Here is a 25,187-nt window from a genome sequence, read left to right as displayed (position 1 = left end):
ATTGTGAGTTGGAGGGGGCGATCGTGAGTTGAGGGGGAGATTGCGGGTTGAGGAGGAGACCGTGAGTTGGGGGTGAACATGAGTTGGAGGGAGATCGTGAGTTAAGGGGGAGATCGTGAGTTGAGGGGGAGATCGTGAGTTGGGGGAGATCATGAGTTAAGGGGGAGATCGTGAGTTGGAGGGGGAAATTGTGAGTTGGAGGGGGCGATCGTGAGTTGAGGGGGAGATTGCGGGTTGAGGAGGAGACCGTGAGTTGGGGGTGAACATGAGTTGGAGGGAGATTGTGAGTTAAGGGGGAGATCGTGAGTTAAGGGGGAGATCGTGAGTTGGAGGGAGATCATGAATTGGAGGGGAAGATCGTGAGTTGAGGGGTGAACGTGAGTTGAGGGGTGATCGTGAGTTGGAGGGAGATCGTGAGTTGGAGGGAGATCGTGAGTTGGAGGGAGATCGTGAGTTGAGGGGTGAACGTGAGTTGAGGGGTGATCGTGAGTTGGAGGGAGATCGTGAGTTGGAGGGAGATTGCGAGTTGGAGGGAGATCGTGGGTCGGAGGGAGATCGTGAGTTGGAGGGAGATCGTGAGTTGGAGGGAGAGCGTGAGTTGGAGGGAGAGCGTGAGTTGAAGGGAGATCGTGAGTTGGAGGGAGATCGTGGGTCCGGGGGAGATCGTGAATCGGAGGGAGATCGTGAATCGGAGGGGGATATCGTGGGTTGGAGGGAGATCGTGAGTTGAGGGGTGATCGTGAGTTGAGTGGAGATCATGAGTTGGAGGGAGATCATGAATCGGAGGGGGAAATCGTGAGTTGGAGGGAGATCGTGAGTTGGAGGGAGATCGTGAGTTGGAGGGAGATCGTGAGTTATGGGGTGATCGTGAGTTGAGGGGTGATCGTGAGTTGGAGGGAGATCGTGAGTTGGAGGGAGATCGTGAATCGGAGGGAGATCGTGAGTTGAGGGGAGATCGTGAGTTGGAGGGAGATCGTGAGTTGGAGGGAGATCGTGAATCGGAGAGGGAGATTGTGAGTTGAGGGGAGATCGTGAGTTGGAGGGAGATCGTGAGTTGGAGGGAGATCGTGAATCGGAGGGAGATCGTGAGTTGAGGGGAGATCGTGAGTTGGAGGGAGATCGTGAATCGGAGGGGGAGATCGTAAGTTGAGGGGGAGATCACGGGTTGATGGGGAGATTGTGAGTTGAGGGGGAGATCACGGGTTGATGGGGAGAGCGAAGGTCGGGGGTGGGGGGTTGAAGTGATCGCGGGGACGTGGGAGGGGGGTCAATCGCGGGGTGGGAAACAGTTTAGGTTGGGAGCCGAGGAAAGCACTCTTGCTCCTTCTGGTCCACATGAAGTGCTGGAAAGTCGTTTACCTGCTGGATCCGGCTGTTTTCTCCTCCCTTCAGCTGCCCTGGGAAACCTAGCTCGCAGAATATGAGGCACCGCAGCATCATTAAGATAATTAAATATTTTCTGGCGAGCAGATTAGTTGCCCTCCAATCTGCCTTCATGAAAACTGGAGGTAGGTTGTGGTTGGGTTTCAGATTTTGATATTTTAAACTCCCTCCTGCCCGTCGTGGGAGGGCTTAAAATGATCCCCAATGTCTCCAAGTGCATTGTGTCTCAGATTTGAAATAGTTCGACATTTTAAGGGAGATTCCTACTTTGGCACTTGCCTTTAAAAAAATATCCCTTATCATTTTTGCTGCACACTTTCTTTATCAGTGTTCTCCTAGCCTACTCTAGAGGTTAAAGAAAAAAGAAGGAAAGAACTTGCCTTTATATAGTGCCTTTCACAACCACCAAACGTCTCACAGCGCTTTACAGCCAATGAAGTACTTTTTGACGTGTAGTCACTGTTGTAATGTGGGAAACGCAGAAGCCAACTTGCGCACAGCAAGCTCCCCACAAACAGCAATGTGATAATGACCAGACGATCTGCTGTTTTAGTGATGTTGATTGAGGGATAAATATTGACCAGGGCACCAGGGAAACTCCCCTGCTCTTCTTCAAAATAATGCCATGGGATCTTTTACATCCATCTGAGAGAGCAGTCGGGGCCTCAATTTAACGTCTCATCCGAAAGACGGCACCTCCGACAGTGCAGCGTTCCCTCAGCATTGCACTGGAGTGCCTTGCATTGGGAAGAAATAGGGGTGAGCCTGCCACTGTGCATTTTGGGAAGGGCCTTTGGTTATTATCATATGACACAACGCAGAGCTCTTAAAGACATATATTCCCTGTGATTCCCTCATTGAACAATGGCTCCACCTTAATGTGCAGCTATGTTCTAAGGCTGAGGACACTACGCTACTAATACATTCTTTAAATCCTACTGGTGCCTCAACTCAAGATAGTTTGTTTATTTCCTTTGCAGTTACCTGACTGACATTGATCGTATTGCAGCTAGTGACTATATACCCACAGATCAAGACGTACTGAGGGTTCGAGTACCAACGACAGGCATTAACGAGTATTCATTTAATATGCATAAAGTATCATTAAGGTATTCAGCAAACATTTTGTTGGGAACGGGAAGAAAAGCCTTCAGTAGTTGTGGGCACAGATGCTCCTTGTTCACTAATGTTAGCAAAAGAAGTTAGCAAAACACCTCTTTAACCACCCTGATTTGTCTGTTCACAGTAGTGAATAAAGGAAAATATATCTCTTAGTGCAGAGGTGGCCAATGTTTCAAGAACTGGAAAAATATATTGTGCACCAATAGAGTTATATTTTACATCTAATTTTCCATTACACGCACTGGTAACTCTCATAGTACCTGGCAAGAAAGCTTGAAAGCTAGCCCAGTAATGGAACTTTTAATATGCTTTATTTCTATTGACTTTAAGGTTTATTCTCTCTTTCATTCCCATTCTTACGCACTCATTCTGGCATTCTCCTTGTCTCATTTCCCTTATTTTCTCCTCGTTCCCCTCACTCTCTCACATACTATCGCTCTTACAATCCGCGCTCCTAATACTTACCATTCCATTCTTCACATTCCTTCTCTTGCTGACCCTCTGACTTACCCTCTCCCTGTCTCTCATCCCCTCTTCTTCCTCTCTCATTTGCTCCAGCATCCTTCTCTCCCCCTCATCTCCTATGTTTCTCATTGCCTCCGCTGTTCAGACTTCCGTTGCTCACAGGGAGCAGAAGGCAGTGAATGGTAGGGGCCAGCCCATGCCTTTCTGTCCATTAGTTGTGAAGGATATGAAGTCAGAGCTACAGGCCTGTGAATTTCCAACTTGTGCTCTCTGAGCGCACCAGGAATGTCCCGTCGCGGAATCAGGCTCCTTGGCTGCTCCCGGGATATCTGTACAAGAAAGACTTGCATTTATATATCGCCTTTTATAACCACCGGACGTCTCAAAGCGCTTTACAGCCAATGACGTACTCTTGGATTGTAGCTGCTGTTGTAATGTAGGAAACATGGCGGCCAATTTGCGCACAGCAAGCTCCCACAAACAGCCATCATCATCATCATCACAGGCAGTCTCTCGGAATCGAGGAAGACTTGCTTCCACTCTTAGCATGAGTTCGTAGGTGGCTGTACAATCCAATATGAGAGCTACAGTCTCTGTCACAGGTGGGACAGACAGTGGTTGAAGGGAAGGGTAGGCGGGGAGCCTGGTTTGTCGCACGCTCCTTTCGCTACCTTCGCTTGGTTTCTGCATGCTCTCGCGACGATACTCGAGGAGCTCAGCGCCCTCCCGGATGCACTTCCTCCACTTAGGGCGGTCTTTGGCCAGGGACTCCCAGGTGTCAGTGGGGATGTCGCACTTTATCAGGGAGGCTTTGAGGGAGTCCTTGTAACGTTTCCTCTGCCCACCTTTGGCTCGTTTGCCGTGGATGAGTTCCGAGTAGAGCGCTTGCTTTGGGAGTCTTGTGTCTGGCATGCAAACTATTTGGCCCGCCCAGCGGAGCTGATCAAGTGTGGTCAGTGCTTCAATGCTCGGGATGTTGGCCTGGACGAGGACGCTAATGTTGGTGTGTCTGTCCTCCCAGGGGATTTGTAGGATCTTGACGAACAGCAATGTGATAATGACCAGATAATCTGTTTTTGTTATGTTGATTGAGGGATAAATATTGGCCAGGACACTGGGGATAACTCCCCTGTTCTTCTTTGAAATAGTGCCATGGGATCTTTTACGTCCACCTGAGAGAGCAGACAGGGCCTCGGTTTAACGTCTCATCTGAAAGACAGCACCTCAGACAGTGCAGCACTCCCTCAGCACTGCACTGGAGTGTCAGCCTAGAATTTTGTGCTCAAGTCCCTGGAATGGGACTTGAACCCACAACCTTCTGACTCAAGAGGTGAGAGTACTGCCCACTGAGTCACAGCTGACACAGTAACTCGCGAGTAAAGTTGCATAAAATGAACTGTCCTGGATTTATTTAACTGAAAATCGGATAAGGTTCTACTGAATCTGACTGGAGTTGCTAGGTGGAGTTTAAACAACAACAACTTGCATTTATATAGCGTCTTTAATGTGATAGAACGTCCTAAGGCGCTTCACAGTAGTGTTATGAAACAAAATTTGACATCGAGCCACATAAGGAGAAATTAGGGCAGGTGACCAAAAGCTTGGTCAAAGAGGTAGGTTTTAAGGAGCGTCTTAAAGGAGGAAAGAGAGGCAACAGATGGCACGGCAACCAATGGCGGAGTGATTAAAATCGGGGATGCACAAGAGACCAGAATTAAAGGAGCACAGAGATTTTGGGGAGGTTGTAGGGCTGGAGGAGAATACAGAGATAGGGAGGGGCGAGGCCATGGAGGGATTTGAAAACCAGGATAAGAATTTTAAAATTGAGGCATTAAACAGCATTGAATATAGGTAGAAATATATTTTCGGTAACGTTTTTTTAAAGTTATCGATTAACATTTGATAGACAACCGAGTATTCTACGGATTCATATTTAATCCTGTTATTTGTGGCTATAATTTAAAGGCAATAATAACGTTTAAAAAATGATACCTAATTTTGGTACACTGTCCCCAACTGTTATTCCTGATTGAATTAGTGGCCTTCAAGGTTTCTAAGTCCTTCTCTAACTCTTAGAATAGTGGATGTCGGAGGACAGAAGTCTGAAAGGAGGAAATGGATCCACTGCTTTGAGAACGTCACATCAGTGATATTCCTGGCGTCCCTCAGTGAATATGATCAAGTCCTAGAGGAGAGTGAGAATGAGGTAAGACTGATGGGAATCCTTCGACATTGGCAGTTCCTTGTGTGAAGTCATCCTATCACAGACATCCGCTTCCCCGTTGAACTGTGGGGACGATACAGGGGTCATTTTCAAATCCATGCTGCCAGCAGGAAGTCCTGCAGCTGGCATCGAGTATCGGGTATTGGGCTACACCCGGCATACGATTTTCTGACCGCTTGGTTTTAATGAGAAGTCGTGGCAAACATGCGCTTGGATTCCTGCTATGTTCTGCTCGCAGGGGAGATTCTTCACCAGCAGTCAAAGGGAGATTCTTCACCAGCAGTCAAATTACATCTTTTATTTATATGATGTGGAGTAGAACCCTCATTTCAATCAAATGTTGAAGGGAGGTGGGGGGCAGCTACGAAAATAAGTCATCCACCCGGGAGTTCAGAATGAGGCTAGTTGTTGGCGCACCACTTCTTCAGCAAGGACAGCAATCATTTTCAGTGAAATGATGAGGCACTTTGGAATTTATACTGTCCATTGTGTTTTTAGACAAAGGTTAATAATGATCTTATATTGTAAGGGGTTTTCACAGGGTTGTTGTGCCTTGGGTGTCTCTCTCTGGGCTTCTGCCCTCACAGCTTATGCCTGGCCTGTGAGGTACCCTGAGTGCTGCAAGAGCACCCCTGGAGAGACTGTGTCCACAGCTTATGAAGGGGGTTTTGAGACTCGTGCGTCCCCACAGTTTATGCCTAGCCTGTGAGGCACCTGTGAGTGTCAAACACTCCTAACCCCTTCTTCCCTAGCCTGTGACACACAGTTGAGCGTTTTCGAGGCGCTCCTAGCTTCCCTTACACGGTTCTGACATAAGACTCACGATCAGGAGATGTAATACAATAGAACTGAGACAAGGTGATTCCAAGAGGAACTTTAGGCTTCCAATTTATTTGACAAGGTGTAACTCAACAAACAGCAATACAGCAACAAAACAATCCCCCTAAATCCCACTAAAACGGACCCAACGAAAATCTTTACACCAGTTTAGCAGTACAATGCCCAACCTCCCACCTTTCCTGGCCTAATTGAGTTGGGAGTTCTGGGGACCAGAGGTTATACTCACCACTGTGCCTTCCGCAGTCTGGTGGTTTGTTTCTTCTATCTTCGGTGTCTTCGGACACTGGTTTTCCTTCATTGTCGAGAGGCTTGCTGGTTGTGGTTGTTGAATCACGAGGGCAGGGAAAATCATCACTTCTTTCTTCACTACGTCAGAAACCCTTTTTTTATAGCCAGATTATCCAGTCCGCCTCTCCTGCTGAAGTCGATTCTTCTCATTGGTGGACTTTTGATTTTGAAAAATGCAGCAGTTTTAGATGGAGGTTTTTTTTTTCCACTGATCTTAACCTACTCAAGGTTTGAGTGGGTGTTGATTGCATTGGCCTCCTGTAGCCATTATGCTAGTCTGGCCTGAGACAGATATTTCTATGCCTGATGAAAAAGGTGTTGGAATATGTATGTGGCATTGTTTAAATGCTAATGTTTTCAAGGGGCAAGTTTCGAGGGTATACAGTTCCCAGACAATTTGATTAGTTCCAATGTCCAAACTGGCCCTTTTGATATTGACTCCACCCCTTTTCTTGCAGACCCAACATACATCTTTTAAAAAAATCCCAAATTCGATTAAAGTTCGTAGTTTCTTCCATGTGCACTTTAGGATTTCAAACTTTCTGGTAGATAGTTCCAAATTAAATTCCCTTTCCTATGAGTCCAAACACTGGGGGGGGGTCTCCATGAATGCACCCCCTTTTATCCCCTGCAGGCCTTGTCTGCTCTTTTAAAATTCATTTGTGTCCCAAAGTTTTCCTTCCATCGATTTCAATTCACAGCCCAGACTGATCCCACAGCCCTTTTCCTTCTGGGTAAAATGAGGGGGTTTTCGTCCTCCCCGACATAATCCCCCAGACTCCACTCGAGTGTGTCAAAGTTCAGGGTGGTGAGAAAACCCTAGGTCTCCCAAATTGCCCAACTTTCCCCAGTTTAACTCTAAACTGATCCCGTCGATATATATCGTAATTCCTTTTAACGCGGTACTAAACACAGAAATCCAACAGGTTACAATACACGACAGCAACATACATATATGTACTTAAGGTTACAGCAGTAATTGTACATTGAGTCTCATTTCAGTCTCAAACGTAAAACAAAGAAATCTGCCCTGCTAACTCCCCAGGAGCCATGTATGAAAAATGCGGTCATCCCTGGAAATAACAAAACCGCCTAAGTGTCGCGGTCAAGCTTTGTTTACACACCTTGAGTGTTTAGCAACGGCTCTCCTGGCTGTATAGTAGCCTGAGGAACTGCGTTCTTTTTCTTTTTCTCTTGAGCTTACAGCTTGCAACTAGCAGATAAGCTACAATCAGGAGTTGGCCGATCACCAAGGCATGCGATCCCACCCGGATCCATGCAGGTATATCTGCCCGTATTCCCAAATCCCACCATGCTGGGGGTTTAATCTGGGCAATCTCCCCTGCTAGAATTTCAGTTTTCTGCTCCATGGTGTAAAAATGTTTTTGTGATAAATCCACTGCCTGGAGGAGGGCTGTAAGTTTCTCAGATAGTGGGGCAATGGGATAGCCAAACTGGGCGACATATTGTTGTAGATGGCTGAGGTTGTTTTGTACCGTGAGGTGAATCGTGGAAGGTTCAGGGATGGGTGTGATTCTGGTGTGTGCCACTTGAACCTCTGCCCTGGGTTTAAAGCAAAAGCTGCTGTATGGTATTGGACACCACCTTCCCGGTCCGTGTTCATACCGATGGGCACTTGTGGTGACACAATATGTCCCACCGCCTACATATGCTACCTGTGGAGGCATGTGGTTAGGGGCCATTACCTCCATTGTGCAATTGATAAGCTCTGCCCCAGCAGTGCTGAACCCGCATTGTGGCCTTGCAAAAGCGTTCAAGTGCTGGGGGCACAGGATTACCTGTGCTCCCCTGCTCCGACAACCCGAGAGGTCTGTACCTGTCACAGTGTGCTCCCACATTGTGACATAAGGTGGGACCTCTTGGAATCGAACATGCACCCCTCCACGAATGACTCCCACATTCTCCACTCGGTACAGGGGTGCTGGTCGTGGGGACGCCCCCATCACGGGCATCCTGACCACCACACCCATGATGGTATGATTTGACTTTCCACAGTCCACCGGTACTGGGTAGGCTTCCGACGCTACACGAAGTTGGCAAGGACTCAAAACATTATCATAAGGGTGCAGTGCTACTAAGTGCTGGTTGCTGATCCAGGAGGGGACCTGTCCCTGTCTCAGATCCTCGAGGTTACTCCGTCCCTCTCCCAGCAACCAGGCCCCATAGAGCACGCACACCTCATTTTGGGCGGCTTGATCGGAGGCGTTTCTATCCTCCCGAATCAAGGCATTTACAGCCCTGGCCTGCGCCTCCAATTGAGAGATAATCTCCTTTAAATGAACTGTCATTGCCACCTCTTCGTGGAGCGCGGATCCCACGACGGTATTCTCGTCCCCCAGGACTTTGCGCAGCTGATTCTTTAACCCATTTATCTGGAGGGCCAGCTGCATGTTATCCAAACTGTTTATGGCGGACGCCCCGGTGTTAAACCCCGTAAGAATGTCATTTAAAGTGCCACGCCTCTGCCTGCCTGGTTCGGCCCTATCCCACTGTTTATACAAGTCTGTCATTTTGACATCCCCGAAGTCCAGTTCATAGAACTTCCGGAACATCTCCCGCAGCAGAGCCTGGTATAACAGCTCGGTTTCCCGGGGACACCACGTAGGTAGGCGGACTTCTGTCAGATTTAGCACCACTGATGCCACTGCGTAGTGTACCCCCTGATAAAGTAGTTTCTCGGTAGGGACCAACACTAAACCATTCCCCGGCCCCCTGGTTGTTGTCGGGCACTCGTGTGGGACGGTGGGCTTGGCCGTGGGTGGGGGTTTTCTTTCCCGAACTACAAGTTCGGTGGCGTTTACTGGTACCCGGGGATTGGGGATCACACACGCCTCCCCGCTGCGATCCCATACCACCCCATCCCCGACATCCTGCCACCACCTATAAAAAGCAATGGAGACGCCCTCTGAACACACGCGAGTGGATCCCCACATACACAAATAAATTCCTTGGTCGTACGCCCACCATTTCTCCCAGCACACCGTTACCCCGACAGATGACCCCATGATGGTTCGGTAGGTATCATTATCCAGACGTTCCCAGTCCGAGTGTCGGTCTCCCACGTCCCTCTTGAGCTTTCTGAGCCACCACCACCGTCCCAGAGGTATGTCCCCTTGGCAAGTTAGGCATACCTTCCTGCCTTCTGTCACTCTCACTCTGGAAGTGGCCACAGTGATCTCCGGACAGGGGATGGAGGCCTCTCCGTAGGTAAAGTCCTTATGGTTGGAGTACTTGGTGGAGTTCGATCCCAACCACCCAGGCCATTTCCCCTCATGGGAGTAGGTGACCCGGCCATCCGCCGCCGGAGTCCCTTCTCCTGTGGTCACTGTCGGCGCTCTGCCCCCGGAGCATCCGAAAACTAGGGAGTCCTCGGTGTCCCCTCGGTGCCCGGTGCAGATCCTTAGCGATACCAGCATCACTAACGTCCAGTAGGGAGGTGTTGACATCTGAAAGGCAAGAAGAACATGGCCTTGCCTTGAGAGACCTCTCCAGGCTCGGCCCACTTAACATGTTCCAAACACACAAAATGCTGTACCCAACCGTCACTGCCTTACCTAAACACATATACACACAACACAAAGTAACAAAACAGGAAGGGAAAATATACACACCGCCACCCGTCCCCGGGTGGCCAGGCTATATCCTGTCACTGTACAGGCGTCGTCGACCACTCGGCTGACCGTACCCTGGGGACCAGGATGCCCTCCGCTGAGGGGCTCGTATGGTCCCCCTTAATGAGTCTTGTGCTGCCCTCCAAGACCCTCCCGAGCCCCGGATAATCGGTGGGAGACCCTTGCTAGCGCAACAGAGCACCCTCCCTGTTGTCTTTCGCCGGATCGGTCTGGGGCGGGAGGCTAAGTTAACAGGGGACCACGGCGCCCTGGGCTGTGGCACTCTGTTACTCCTCCTTACTGTCAGTGCTGAGTCCCACGTTATGGGCTGCAATGCCATCTCCTCCACCTCTTGGGCTAGCCCCAGCTGATCCACCATGGGAGGTTCAGCTTCCCCTTGAACCTTGCTAATGGTAGAGCCTTTCTCCCTACTTCTGTTAGTGGGCTGGGAACCTCTACCCAGTGGTGGGATAGCCTTACAGGAGCAGTGAACCAGCCCCGGCTGTAGAGCTTCGGGGCCCGCTGCCTCCTCCGGAACCTCCAAATCCACCGGGGCCTGTTCTTCCCCCAGTGCCTGATTCGCTTCCCTTGCTCGTCTCCTCTGTTTTTTACCTCTTTTGGGGTCAAACAATTTACACTGATTAATGTGATACCACTTCACCCGGCGAGGCAATTGAACCGCATAGACCATAGGGCTAGCCTTGTCGACTATGCTTCAAAAACCCCGACCCGAGCATAGTTCCTCACCATGACCTGGTCCCCTATCTCCCATTCGTGGTGTTTGCTAGGTTCTAGCAGCAATCGGTTACTCTGATGCTGTCTGCCCATGTTACTAGCAGCCTGCCAGTGAATCTGTTTGAGGTGTTCAAACAGGTTCCTGACAAACCGGTCTCGGTTCACCTCTCGGAGCTGCCCTTCGGTGAGAACCGGCGCCAACACATGCACTGGAGTTCTCATTATCCGGCCCGTCATCAGCTCATGGGGTGAGTACCCTGTGCTCTTTGACTGACTGACCCGGATTCCCATGAGGACCAACGGTAAGACCTCCACCCACTTGTTCGGTGAGTCTCCCGTCTCCTTGCGCAGCCTTTCCTTTAGGGTCCGGTTCAGGCGTTCTATGGGGCCTGAGGACTGAGGGTTGTAGGCGACATGCCATTTGGCTCTTATCCCCAGCACCTTTAGGGTGGTCTGCATCACCTGGCCGGTGAAGTGGCTTCCCCGGTCGGACTCCACCATTTGAGGTAGACCCCACCGAGAGAACACCTCCCTCACCAGGATTTTTGCAGTCCCCACCGCGGTAGCGGTTCGGCAAGGGAAGGCTTCCACCCACTTGGCAAACACATCCACCAGGACAAGGCAGTATTTATAACTTCCCTGGGCAGCCGGTAGGGGTCCGATGTAGTCGATCTGGATCGACTGCCATGGTCCCTCTACCCGCCTGACGTGTCCCATAGACGCCTTCCTTTTCTGAGGGCCTGGGTTGTTTGCACAGAAGTTGCGGACGTCTTCCCAGAGGTCTGGCCACCACCCTGCCTTTTCTACCCATTGCCAGGTAGATTCCGGCCCAGGGTATCCCGCACCTGGACCCTCATGGGCCAGCTGAAGGAATTCCCTCCGGTGTTGTGGCGGAACTACCCATTTGTCCCCTTTAAACAACATGCCTTCCCACACAGCAATATCTACAGCACTGTAAGGGCCCTCCGCCTTTTCCCCCCTTTTGATAGCAGCCAAGGCAGCCTTCAGGATCGGATCCTGCATCTGGACTACTTTAAGGTCCGGGGCCGCAGCCGCCCCTACGCTCCCTTGTGTCCCTGGCTTGCTTCTTGCTGCTGCTATCCTGCCTGCCTCGTATGGGTCCCATGGGCAACCTGTGCGAGCACCTTCCCTTGCCAGCAGGTCTGCCTGTTGGTTACCTTCCCCCCGTGGCTCAGTTTTGGAGTGGGCCTTTACCTTATGGATATATACATCCCCGGTTTCTCCCACTGCAGCCACGATCTTTTCTAGCAGGGGTTTGGTCACAAGGGGCTTCCCATCCTCAGAGGTGTACCCTCGGCATGACCAAATCGGCAGATACTCTGTACATGAATTGCAAGTGAACATGCTGTCCGAGCAAATCGTGTATGGGGTAGGGAATTCCTCGGGGTGTGTGACCACATACATCACCGCCGAGAGTTCCGCCTGCTGGGTGCTCAGGGTGCATGGGAGTTTAAGAGCCAAGGCAATTCCTGCCTTGGGATCCCAAACTCCACAGTCCGTGAGTCTTGTACCCGCGGACACTGAACTGGAGCCATCAACGTAGATCTCGCGGCCTGTGGGGTGTATCCCTGCCCGAAATCCAAAGTTAATGTCCCATACTCCCTCCACAGAGCATCGATGCGGCTGCCCTGGATAGATTAAATTTACTGCGAGCCTGGGCTCGCAGAGGCCCTTGACCTTTAAAGTCATTTGGGAGAGGAGGAGGGTCCAGCGAGTGATTCTAGCACTGCTCACTGTCCCGTCCTTAATCCTCCCATCCAACAGCATCTGCGTCGGGGTATGATGGGTGAGGAGTGTAATGGGGGATATTCCGGTAAAGATCTGAGCTCTCTTTACTGCCCAGAGGGTGGCAAGCAAGTGCCTCTCACAATTGGAGTATCCCTTTTCTACCTCCGTGAGGACCCTAGAGGAGTACACCACTGGTCTCAGCTGACCGTTTCGCCCCTGGAGCAACACTGCACTTAAGCTGTCACCACTGGCTGCCACCTCCAGGAAGAATTCCTCCCCCCCATCAATTGCCCCAAGGGCTGGTGCTACCTGCAGGTCTCTCTTAAGACGGACAAATGCTGCCTCACAGCCCTTGTCCCATTCCCACTCGACCCCCTTATGTAGGAGTCTGAGCAGAGGGGCGGCAGTGGCTGCATAGTCCTCGATGAAGTCCCTACAGTAGCCAGTGATTCCCAGGAAAGACCTTACCCCCGACACATTCCTAGGGACAGGGAGTTCCTGCACTGCCTTTCTTCTAGCCTCATCAATGGCCCTTTCTCCTGCCCTTATCGTCAGGCCCAGGAATTTTACCTCTCCTAGACCTATCTGGGCTTTCTTGGGGTTAACTTTAAAACCCCCTTCCTTCAGTAAGACCAGCAGTTCGTCCAGCAGTGGACCGTGTTCCTCACTGCTGTCTGTGAACAACAACAGGTCGTCCACATACTGGACCAGCTGGTGTGGCTGGCTGAAGCCTTTTAAGCAGTTCGCCATGCATTGGTGAAAGATGCTGGGACTATTATGAAAGCCCTGTGGGAGGCAGCTCCATGTATACTGCTGTTCCCGGAAGGTGAAGGCAAACTTGTACTGGTCTTCCCTCCGTACAGGGATAGACCAGAACCCGTTGGATATGTCCAACTCTGTGAACGTGGTTGCGGATGCAGGGATTTTCCCTATCAGATTCGCAACCGCCGCTACTGTGGGAGCACAAGCTGGGATGTTTTTATTGAGCACTCTATAATCCACCGTAGCCCTCCAAGAATTATCCGGTTTCCTAACCGGCCAAAGCGGGGAGTTGACATGGGTGGCTATGGGTCTCAAAACACCCTGCTCGACAAGCGAGCTTAAAGCTGTCTCCAAGTCTGCTTCTGCCTCTCGGGGAAAGCCATACTGCTTTTGTGGGCAGGACATGGAATCCCCATCTATTCTAACCTCCATTCCTGTGACTCTCCCACAGTCGTGTTTATGGGTGGCAAATGCTGCAAGATTTGCTTGCACATAGGCCCGGTACTCGGCCGGGGTGTTACCGACCAGAACCTCCAGGTCGTAACCCCCTTTTGGCTTCATTGTACACAGAGTCCCTTTTCCCTGTTTCTTATCAATAACCATGACTTCTCCCTCTGCTCCCATGCCCACTGTGCCCCATAGACAGTGATTCCTCATGTCTACTAGGATCTGGAGAGCGATGATAAAATCAGCCCCCAAAATCCCTTTTCCCACCTGCTCCCAGTTCATCAGGACGCACTTCCATTGTGTTTGGAGTGCTCCTAAACGAACTGCGAGCGGGACTGAGAAAAACCCAGCCTTCTCATTACCTGTGAACCCAACTGGTTGATACGGCACCCCGTTTGATAGAGGTGAGGTTGCGGGGTCCTCCAAATGGACTATCGTGCTGGAAGCACCAGTGTCCAAAAGGTAGGTACCCAATACACCCTCAACCTCCATCTTGACCCAGGGTCGTCCCCAGGGGTCGTATTCTAGTGGGCACAGGTATACAGGCTGGGTCTGGGCTAGTCACGGCCTCTGTACTGGCAGGGTTGCTGGTGCTTCCCTGCCTGTTGCCATGGCTACCTTCCCAGTCCCCTCCAGTGCTGTCCTCACTGCAGCTACTATCTGGTCAAGGGATGGTGAGGAGCTCACTCCACTTCCCCCACTCTGGGCGGCTCCTAAAGAACTTCTCCCCCCATATCTCTTTACTGGGCTCCTGCAATCCCTTTTAAAATGCCCAGCTTTCCCGCACCCGTAGCACACTCCCTCCTTATCAGACAAGCGGCCGCCCTCCTGGTGCCATTCCCTTTTGGGAATCGGGTTGGGTTTTACTTCATTTACCCGACCTTTGGAGGTTTTCTCCTCCTCCCCTCCTCCATTCCGTTGGACCAGTGCCAGTTGCCTGACCACTGCTTCCTCGGTGAGGTTGGGGTCCCGGGAATCGAACCACAGTTCTGCCCTGGCCTTGAGCCGGGGCAAGCAGTTTGCCACCAGCATCCTCAGCCAGCGGCCAGTCTGTACCGCGGAAAGATTCGCCCGGTCGAGGAGCTCCCCACAGGCTGCGTGGTATACCACCCACAGCCTGTCCGCAAACGCCTGCGGGGTTTCCCCTGCGAGCTGCCTTGTCCTTTCGACCCGTTCGAAAGGACTGCCGTCATCGAAGCCCATAGCCTCACGGACGGCCCTCTGGACCTCAGTAAATGTACGCTGTCCCCTCCGGCGTTCTGCCGGTAGGGCCTGGTACAATTTGCTGTCCAGAGAGAAGAGCAGCAGCTTGGCTGTCTCTTCCTCGTCGCAGCCATTAATTTCCCCTGCCTGCATCACCTCCATGAAGTGGATAGACGGGTCCCCGCTGCGAGTGAGTTTGGCCAAATGGGCCACCATGGCCCTGAGTGATTGAACTCCATGGGGAATAATAAAGTCGCTCTCCAGCGCTCCCCGACCTTGGCCACCTGCCTGTGGAGGACCGTACTTGTGCTGCCTGACTGGGCACATCCGCCCTGGTTCAGGATCTTTCTGCGCTGGTCCCTCTACCTCTGGCTGTCCCACCATACCCGGTGCAGCAGACAGTGCCTGGTCGCCTGATCCAGCCTTTAACTGACCCTCGGCTGGAGCCTCACTTACCTGCTGCCAAACGGGACACATTGGTCCTGCCCCCAGCCCTGGGTATGCTACTACCTGCTTGCCACGCCCCTCCTGGTACCCCACCGGACAAACCACCGGTGCCTCCGGGTCCTATCAAGGCGACCATCCCCTTTGCCTGGGATAGAGCGTGGATGATAGTTTTAATCCCAGCTCAATGCCCACCCCACCACCCACCCCAATGCTCCACTGCCCACTCCATCGCCCCACTGCCCACCCACCCACCTACCCCGCTATCCATCCCAACCCACCCACACACTCAACTACCCACCCCATCCAATTACCTACCCACCTACCCAACTATCCACCTACTGTTTAGAGGGGATTTGGGGGGGGGGGGGTGCTTCTTTACGCAGAGGGTTGTGGGGATCTGGAACTCGCTGCCTGGAAGAGTGGTGGATGCAGAAACCCTCACCACTTTTAAGAGATGGTTGGATGGGCACTTGAAGTGCCGTAACCTGCAGGGTTACGGACCTAGAGCTGGTAATTGGGACTAGACTGGATAACCTTTTGTTGGCCGATGCAGTATTAATGGTAAGTGCTGCAGGGAATCGAATACGGCCAGGGTAATCTCCTGGACTAGTTTCGATCGCCTGGATGGGTCGGAGAGGAATTTTCCCAGATTTTTTCTCCCTAAATTGGCCTGGGTTTTTATCTGGTTTTTGCCTCTCCCAGGAGATCACATGGCTCCGGTTGGGGTGTAGAATGTTTCAGTATAAGGGGTGACGCAGTTGTGTGAGGCAGACTGGTTGGGCTGGGTGCTCTTTGCCTTTCCGTCATTGTTCATAGGTTTATATGTAACCTTCACGGTTGCTGACCAAGGGCCGTGCAGCTCTTTGTCGGCCGGCATGGACTAGATGGGCCGAAATGTCCTCCTTCTGCGCTGTAAATGTCTGTTTCTATGTTTCTACCCAATTACCCACTCACCCACCTACCCTCCCACCCAACTACCCACCCACCTGCCCACCCCGCCTACCTGCCCAGCTCATCTATCTACCCACCCACTCACTTCCCCATCTACCTACCCATCCCATGCACCCACCCACCTGCCCATCCCGCCTACCTGCCCAGCTCATCTATCTACCCACCCACTCACTTCCCCATCCCATCCACCCACCCACCCACTTACCACCTACCTACTTACCACCTACCTGCCCACCACACCTACCTTACCACCCAATGTACCTAACCACCCTTCCACCTATTCATCAAATTAGAAAGTTTCCAGTGATTTTATCAGCATAACGATCTGATTATTGGTCTATCTAGGAAAGTGATAAACATGTGTCTGAGTGAACACCCTGTCTGCTCTGAACAGGCCCCTAGAATCACGTGGCACCCGGGGCCAGTTTATGCAGCTTGCTCTAGATTCTGCTGCACGTTAATCCAGGGTTTGGAGATATTGCAACCTAAGAAATACTAAGATGGTGGCTGTTTGGAAAGCTGTTGACCAGTCTCAGTGTGTACTGGTTTTTACAGTTCTAGCTGCCTCTTAATGCTTAGCTGCCTCACCTGTTGCTTTTTAACCAAGACAGCTGAGGTAACTCAATGGTAAATGGCAGTCAAGCATTAAATCGTAGTAAACAATATCTCATGCACCAGTAACTGGCCTTTTAAATTCAAATAGTGTCAATGGATATTAATCTTCCAATTACCACTGATTTGTAGCTTGTTAGATTCCTATGCATTTCATACCTTACACATGCAGCTGCAAAAATGAATGCAGTTTCTGGTTATGAACTCAGATCAATGTGATTATCATCATAGGCAGTCCCTCATGTTCGAGGATGACTTACTTCCACACTAAAAATGAGTACTCAGGTGCCTGATGAACTCATTTTAAATGGTGGAAGATGTCTGTGCGTGAATTCTTTTAACGTGGGGTGGCCGTTGCACGCCAGCCACCACACGGGCTTGACGGAGCAAGGTCTTGGTCCAGGGCCAATACTATACACACACTCAAACATACTCCTACTGCCCTCCTTCCCACAGGCCCTCTCTCTACGTGGAATTCATAGTACGCAATGTGAGCCTCACAACTTCACAGCCTCGCTATTGGCCCGTGCTGCGCCTTCCCATGGTTTTGTCCACACTGCTCCATCTCTGGGCTCTGACCTCGCCACTCCTCTGTGCCTCGTCTATCCTCTCTTGTCTGCTTCCGGTCTCCGGACCTCGCCGGTCCCGACCTCGGGACCTTGCCCATCCCTCCCTCCGCTCCTCACCGCTTCCGACCTCCGCTCCTCACCGCTTCCGACCTCCGCTCCTCACCGCTTCCGACCTCCGCACTTCACCGGTCCCGACCTCCGCACCTCACCGGTCCCGACCTCTGCTCCTCACCGTTTCCGGCCTCCGCTCCTCACCGCTTCCGACCTCCGCTCCTCACCGTTTCCGACCTCCGCACTTCACCGGTCCCAACCTCCGCTCCTCACCGTTTCCGGCCTCCGCACCTCACCGTTTCCGGCCTCCGCTCCTCACCGTTTCCGACCTCCGCACTTCACCGGTCCCAACCTCCGCTCCTCACCGGTCCCGACCTCCGCTCCTCACCGTTTCCGACCTCCGCACTTCACCGGTCCCAACCTCCGCTCCTCACCGGTCCCAACCTCCGCTCCTCACTGTTTCCGGCCTCCGCTCCTCACCGTTTCCGACCTCCGCTCCTCACCGTTTCCGACCTCCGCTCCTCACCGGTCCCGACCTCCGCTCCTCGCCACTTCCGACCTCCACACCTCACCGCTTCCGACCTCCGCTCCTCACCGTTTCCGACCTCCGCTCCTCACCGGTCCCGACCTCCGCTCCTCGCCACTTCCGACCTCCACACCTCACCGCTTCCGACCTCCGCTCCTCACCGTTTCCGACCTCCGCTCCTCACCGTTTCCGACCTCCGCACTTCACCGGTCCCGACCTCCGCACTTCACCGGTCCCGACCTCCGCTCCTCACCGCTTCCGGCCTCCGCACCTCACCACTTCCGACCTCCGCTCCTCACCGGTCCCGACCTCCACACCTCACCGGTCCCGACCTCCGCTCCTCACCGCTTCCGGCCTCCGCTCCTCGCCACTTCCGACCTCTGCTCCTCACCGCTTCCGGCCTCCGCTCCTCGCCACTTCCGACCTCCACACCTCACCGCTTCCGACCTCCGCTCCTCACCGTTTCCGGCCTCCGCACCTCACCGCTTCCGACCTCCGCTCCTCGCCACTTCCGACCTCTGCTCCTCGCCACTTCCGACCTCTGCTCCTCGCCACTTCCGACCTCTGCTCCTCGCCACTTCCGACCTCTGCTCCTCGCCACTTCCGGCCTCCGCACCTCACCGCTTCCGACCTCCGCTCCTCGCCACTTCCGACCTCTGCTCCTCGCCACTTCCGACCTCTGCTCCTCGCCACTTCCGACCTCTGCTCCTCGCCACTTCCGACCTCTGCTCCTCGCCACTTCCGGCCTCCGCACCTCACCGCTTCCGACCTCCGCTCCTCGCCACTTCCGACCTCTGCTCCTCGCCACTTCCGACCTCCGCACCTCACCGCTTCCGACCTCCGCAAATCACCGGTCCCGACCTCCGCTCCTCGCCACTTCCGACCTCCGCTCCTCGCCACTTCCGACCTCCGCACCTCACCGCTTCCGACTTCCGCAAATCACCGGTCCCGACCTCCGCTCTTCGCCGTTTCCGACCTCCGCAAATCACCGCTTCTGACCTGAAGCGACGAGGAGCGGAGGTCAAAAATGACGAGGGGCGGAGGTCGGAAGTGGCGTGGAGGGGAGGTCAAATGTGGTTATATATACCACGTGAATTTCACATCTTGCACACTACATATGCAATTGAAGTGTGGAATGCATGGGGAATACTTCCCACTTGCCTGGATGAGTGCAGCTCCAACAACACTCAAAAAGCTTGACATCATCCAGGACAAAGTACTCTGCTTGATCGCCACCCCATCCGCCATCTTAAACTTCCACTCTCCCCATCACTTGCGTACCGTGGCTGCAGTGTGTCCTATTAGGATACACGACAACAACTCGACAAGGCATCCTCGACAGCACCTCCCAAACCCGCGACCTCCACCACCTAGAAGGACAAGGGCAGCAGGCGCATGGGAACACCATCACCTACAAGTTCCCCTCCGAGTCACACACCATCCTGACTTGGAAATCTATTGGCCGTTCCTTCCTCGTCGCTGGGTGAAAACCCTGGTACTCCCTCCCTAACAGCACTGTGGGAGTACCTTCACCACACGGACTGCAGCGGTTCAAGAAGGTGGCTCACCACCACCTTCTCAAGGGCAACTAGGGATGGGCAATAAATGTTGGCCTTGCCAGCAACGCCCGCATCCCATGAATGAATAAAAAGAAACCTTCACCACACGGACTGCAGCAGTTCAAGAAGGCGGCTCACTACCAACTTCTCGAGAACAACTAAATGCGGGCCTTGTTAGCAACGCCCATATTCCTAGAATGAATTTTTAAACATAACCACGGTGGTGGAAGAGGATAGGATTTGAGGATCATTCATAGGTCAACAAGCTATTCAGACTGTTTTAACTTGAATGCAAATGTAGCAATCGAAAAAAGCGGTAGCTGAAAGTATTTACAAGGACTGTAAAAGACATAAGGGCCGAAACGCAGGGTCTCAAAGAGACCCGTCAATGCCCATTTGCGGCAGCCATTCCTAAAAATCAGATCGGGGATTTTTCGGCCTGGACTCCATCCTGCCCAAGTAGTTGCACCGCCAATGTTGATCAATAAAAAAATACTTACCAGTGGTTTAACTGCTCGATTCCCCACCGGTTGTTCTGCCGGTGCACCATCTCCGCACCGAATGCGGCCCGGCAGCGCAGCAGCCCTTAAAGGGGAGGGCCCACTGCCGTGGCCGCAATGGAAACATTTTTTGCCGGTCGACTTTCCGATCGGCCTGCAAAATACTCTTGGGTGCCAGGCCACTGGCCCGGCCGAAACCCTCCCAGGTGGACCAGTGGCCAAAGTTACAAAATGATCGAATCTCTCCCCTTTAAGGGAGGGTAGAGAACATGGTAACGTACAAGTGCTGTGACATCACCACGAGACTCCACCACTGATTGACAGTGGCGGAGACCTCGACCGACCCATTTTCAGCCAGTCAGCCTGGCCTTGAATCGAAGGCCCGCCCCCATTATGATCCATTTCCTGCAGGACTTTGAAAAAATGTCAAAGTCCTGAAAATGGATCTACTTACCGTGCTAGGAGTTCCAGCGATGAGTACCACTCCAAAAGGCACAGGTGCTCCAGCTTTCGAGTGCACCTGAATTTCGGCCCCAATCGGCAGCGAGCTGGAATAAGCTTTGACTGCGGAGGGGCAAAAGCAAATGAAGGTAAATATTAGCTGGAAGTGATGAGGCTGGAAAGAAACAATACAAAGGGCAGAAGGAACGCAGCAGCACCTCCGCTGGCTGGAGGGTGTAACTACAGCAGGGCAAGTTCACATGGTCAGTGTCCATTCTGAATGAGGACATATGAATTTAGAATGCAAAGAATTAATTGGAAGTGCTCGCAGATGTAAATTCTTTAAATGTACAGGCAAGCCTCGATTATCCGCACACGGATGCAACGGGAAACCGTTGTGACGGTATTTAAAATTCCGTGTGTGTGCGCGCTGTTGCAGCCGCTGTCTCTCGCGGCCGCCGCTGACGTCGGAGTCCTTTCGGCCAGGGAAGGCATCGGGCTCTGGAACCCCGGAGCTAGGCAATCTCCTCCTCGAGGCCACCTGCATGCATGCTGGTAATGTCCATACTTAACTGCCTTGTTACTGTTTGTAGCTGATTGCACAGTATGTATTCATTGAAGTTTTAACTTTATAATGTCAACGCGCTCTAACGGAGAAATCGGTTACCTGGCATAGCCCAATCCCCGAGGGACCCAGATAATCAAGAGTTGCCTGTACTACAGATGATATAGATGCAGTTTTCTAACAATTACATGATATGATATCAACACCGGTGTCGCCATAATAAATCATTTTCAAATTTAACACAAGGCCAAATCAAAGCACAAGATTTACAACATTTTAACTTGAAAGAATTCTCAATAATTATGTGTTGTGATTTTTTTTGCAGAATCGAATGAGGGAGAGTCTTGCTCTGTTTCATTTTATTTTGAAGTCCAACTGTTTTGAGAATTCATCAATGATTCTTTTCCTGAATAAAAAGGATATTTTGGAGGAGAAGATTCTTAAATCACATATAGTGGACTATTTTCATGAATTTGAAGGTAAGTAGAAAACATCACTTTTGTCCCTACTCTTTCTTCCTTCCTGTATATGGGGCCCTCACCACAGTTTTATTACTTCTCTTTTACCAAAATAAGTCTAAATGTGTGCTGATCAAGGTGAGCGTGAGAGATGTTAGTTCTGGGGAATGGAAGATCTTTTTAGGAACTCTGGGCAGGATTTTAGCATGGAGGCAGGTAGGGAGCGGGGCGGGGCAAGGTGTTTGGCTGGAATGCAGCTGGAAATGTGGAAGAACGAGTCTCCCTCAGGCCCAACCAAATTAAACGGCAGGGTCTGATTAACATCTTGTTTCTCTGTTTCCCGCCTACAGCCAGGCAAAATGAGAAGCTGTCGGTTGGGTACCTTAAGGGAAGGGAGGGATTGGAGATTAGAGGGGGGTGGAGGTAGGCCAGTGATCGGAGGGGGCCGGAGATTGGGAAGGTTGTTAGAAATGTATAAAACTGACACTGTGTTCAAATCGCTGTGTTCAACTGGAACCAAAACATCTCCTCAGACTAGAGGAGGTGCTTAGAAATGCTAATATCTTGCTTTCCTGTGGATGATATAGCTTCTTTGTATTATATACAATCTCTTTGTTGCTAAGCGATTACCTGTTGTTTTTAAGTTAAGACTTGAACCTTGTTTATGTGGTTTATGTATAATGTTAAAGTAGGGGATTGAAGATAGTTTAGCAGAACAATTGTAGTTAGAACATAAACAAGAACATAAATAGGAGCAGGAGTAGGCCATACGGCCCCTCGAACTTGCTCCACCATTCAATAAGATCATGGCTGATCTGATCATGGACTGATCTCCACTTCCCTGCCCGCTCCCCATAACCCCTTATCCCCTTATCATTTAAGAAACTGTCTATTTCTGTCTTAAATTTATTCAGTGTCCCAGCTTCCACAGCTCTCTGAGGCAGTGAATTCCACAGATTTACAACCCTCAGAGAGAAGAAATTTCTCCTCATCCCAGTTTTAAATGGGCGGCCCCTTATTCTAAGATCATGCCCTCTAGTTCTAGTCTCCCCCACCAGTGGAAACATCCTCTCTGCATCCACCTTGTCAAGCCCCCTCATAATCTTATACGTTTCAATACGATCACCTCTCATTCTTCTGAATTCCAATGAGTAGAGGCCCAACCTATTCAACCTTTCTTCATAAGTGAACCCCCTCATCTCCGGAATCAACCTTGCGAACCTTCTCTGAACTGCCTCCATAGCAAGTATATCCTTTCGTAATTATGGAAACCAAAACTGCATGCAATATTCCAGGTGTGGCCTCACCAATACCTCTGTGGTGGGCAGAAAGTCCTACCACTATGTGACCACTTCTGCTGGAATTGTTCTGCTTAGAGCACAGAAGGTTAAAGGGAGATTTAGTAGAGGCATTCAAAAACATGAAGGGCTTCGATAGAGTAAGTAAGGAGAAACTATTTCCACTGGCAGGAGGGTCGGGAATCAGAGGACACAGCTTTAAGGTAATTGCCAAAAGAACCAGAGGAGAGATGAGGAGAAATATCTTTACGCAGCAAGTTGTTATGATCTGGAATGCACTGCCTGAAAGAAAAGCTGATTCAATACAGATTGAACCTCTCTTATCCGGGACTCCCTTATCCGGCACCACCCCTCATCCAGGACCATTCCTGGCCACCAGGTGACGCATGCGGATAACTCCGACATGAACAAATTGAAGTCCTTCCTCGCTGCCGACTCCCGCAATCGCTGGCCTGACCCGGCGATCCACTGCCGCCCCACCCACGATCTCTCTGCCGCACTCCCAGCCCCAAGCCAGCCAGCCCCGATATCCCCTCGCTCAGTACCTGTACCATCCAATTTAACGTGACCTCCCCTCGTCTGGTAAAATCCCAGGTCCCGAGGCTGTGGGATAAGAGAGGTTCAACCTGTAGTAACTTTCACAGGGCAGTTGGATAAATACATGAAGGGAAGAAAAAGTTGCAGGATTATGGGTAAGAGCGAGAGGAAGTGGGACTAATTGGATAACTCTTTCAAAGAGCCAGCACGGGCTCAATGGCCTCCTTTGGTGCTGTTAATTCCATGAAGTCCCACCAAAGTGGAATAACTTGGGCCCTGACACAAAGATTTGTTCCTCCTTCCCTGCTGGAGTTAGTCTGAAATCCCGTTTGACAAACACAATGTTTCTTTGCCCTCAGGCTCTAAAGGAAATGCTGGGGCTGCCATGGACTTTATCCTCAAAATGTACCTGAGGGAAAATGGAATGAGGAGAACAATCTACCCACATTTCACCTGTGCCACGGACACAGAAAACATCCGCAAAGTCTTCATGGACGTCAGGGACACGGTCTTGCTGCAGAGCCTGCGAGAGTTGGACTTATTGTAGACAGACAGCAGGGAGGCGCAGTGAGCAGGTATACTGAGAGGGTTGTACCCCTGGCAAAGGTCTTGGCCTCAATCTTCGCGACACAGCACGGCTGAAAATTTAATAACATTCCTTAAAAACCATATAGATGCTTCTATCAATAACGCCGGCTCCTCCAATCTCTCAGCTCTTGCACCATGGTTTTGAAAAGTACAGATTTTTTTTTTGATCACCAAAATGAAACCTTTCTGGAAAAAGTTCCTCGGCAACATGAATGTGAGCCTGTACACAGCTCCCTGAATATTCCACGAACCAGCAAAGTCATGACAGAAGATCAACCAGGGCATGATGGTCCAATGATGAAGAAACTCTATCATAGCTTCATGAGTTTGCTAAGGCGGTTGTCCCAACTATTGCGACGTTCCGAAATTTGCTTTTACAGCAGGGTTGCTTCATTCATTATCTTGTTCGGGAATGAACTGTTCACACAGATACTGACTGATCTCAGAATTAGGCTTTCTGGGGTAGAGTGACTGTAGTTACAGGGGAGCCCATTATCTCGGTACATGGGGGCGAAGAGGGGAACACTGCACACCAGGACCAAAGAGCGCCACTCACCGTCTGTGGGCAAACAACCTGCGATTTTACGATACGTGCTGCTTTCCCACCATCATTGCATCTTCAGAAAATTCCACCACCCCTCCAGAACTCTTAACACTACACCCTCCAGCCCAGCGGAGATGAGTGGCTCAGCCCAGTCACACTACTGTGGAATGCAGAGCTTTGCACTTGTGTCACCAACTCTGCTTGGACACGTATCCAGAGGTTTCATTCCATGACCCCCAACTGCCCCGCCCCCACTCTCCTGCCATTGGACGTCAGACACGTCCATTCTCGCGGCACATCGCCTTCCCACGGCCAATTGGAAAGCGAACAGACTCTTGGTTACCCGATTGGGTGATTCGTGACTGTCCGCCAAACAGCCTTATTTCACCCCCCTTGTCTCCAATATTTTTAATAAACAGAAGTGTTCAAAGAAAATGAAAACATTTTTTAATGCCCCAATGATTTTTCTCTTGGCTTGCTCGCGGCAGTGTCCTGGAGATTAATCTTTAATTCCTGAAGACTCCAGGCCAAACCTGGCGGGTTGGCAACCCTGGCTTGTACAGTCGGCAACCCAACTGTTGAGCTCGGCCAACATCTTCCTTTGTGAAGAGCTGAAGTGATGGCAAACTCCGGCAAACTCTGATTCCAGTTGGTAGGAACGGAAAACTGAGGTGTGGTACAGCTAGTGTTT

At 51.4% G+C, this 25,187-nt stretch overlaps 1 protein-coding gene across 1 annotated transcript in view; it reads left to right on the top strand.

Annotated features, from left to right (window-relative positions):
* LOC139228562 (guanine nucleotide-binding protein subunit alpha-14-like) overlaps window positions 1-24,912 on the top strand; it is a 93,146-nt gene extending 68,234 nt beyond the window's left edge. Inside the window, exons 4-7 of the mRNA XM_070859679.1 lie at window positions 2,364-2,492; window positions 5,047-5,176; window positions 21,397-21,550; window positions 23,724-24,912. Coding sequence (XP_070715780.1) covers window positions 2,364-2,492; window positions 5,047-5,176; window positions 21,397-21,550; window positions 23,724-23,911 — 601 coding nt within the window. The 3' untranslated portion in view covers window positions 23,912-24,912. The remainder of the gene's footprint in view (window positions 1-2,363; window positions 2,493-5,046; window positions 5,177-21,396; window positions 21,551-23,723) is intronic.
* Window positions 24,913-25,187: the final 275 nt, after the last annotated feature.

Source organism: Pristiophorus japonicus, chromosome 18 (genome assembly GCF_044704955.1).
Source record: "Pristiophorus japonicus isolate sPriJap1 chromosome 18, sPriJap1.hap1, whole genome shotgun sequence".
In the NCBI taxonomy this organism is placed as follows: Eukaryota; Metazoa; Chordata; class Chondrichthyes; family Pristiophoridae; genus Pristiophorus; species Pristiophorus japonicus.
This window is presented reverse-complemented; position numbering and strand designations above follow the sequence as displayed.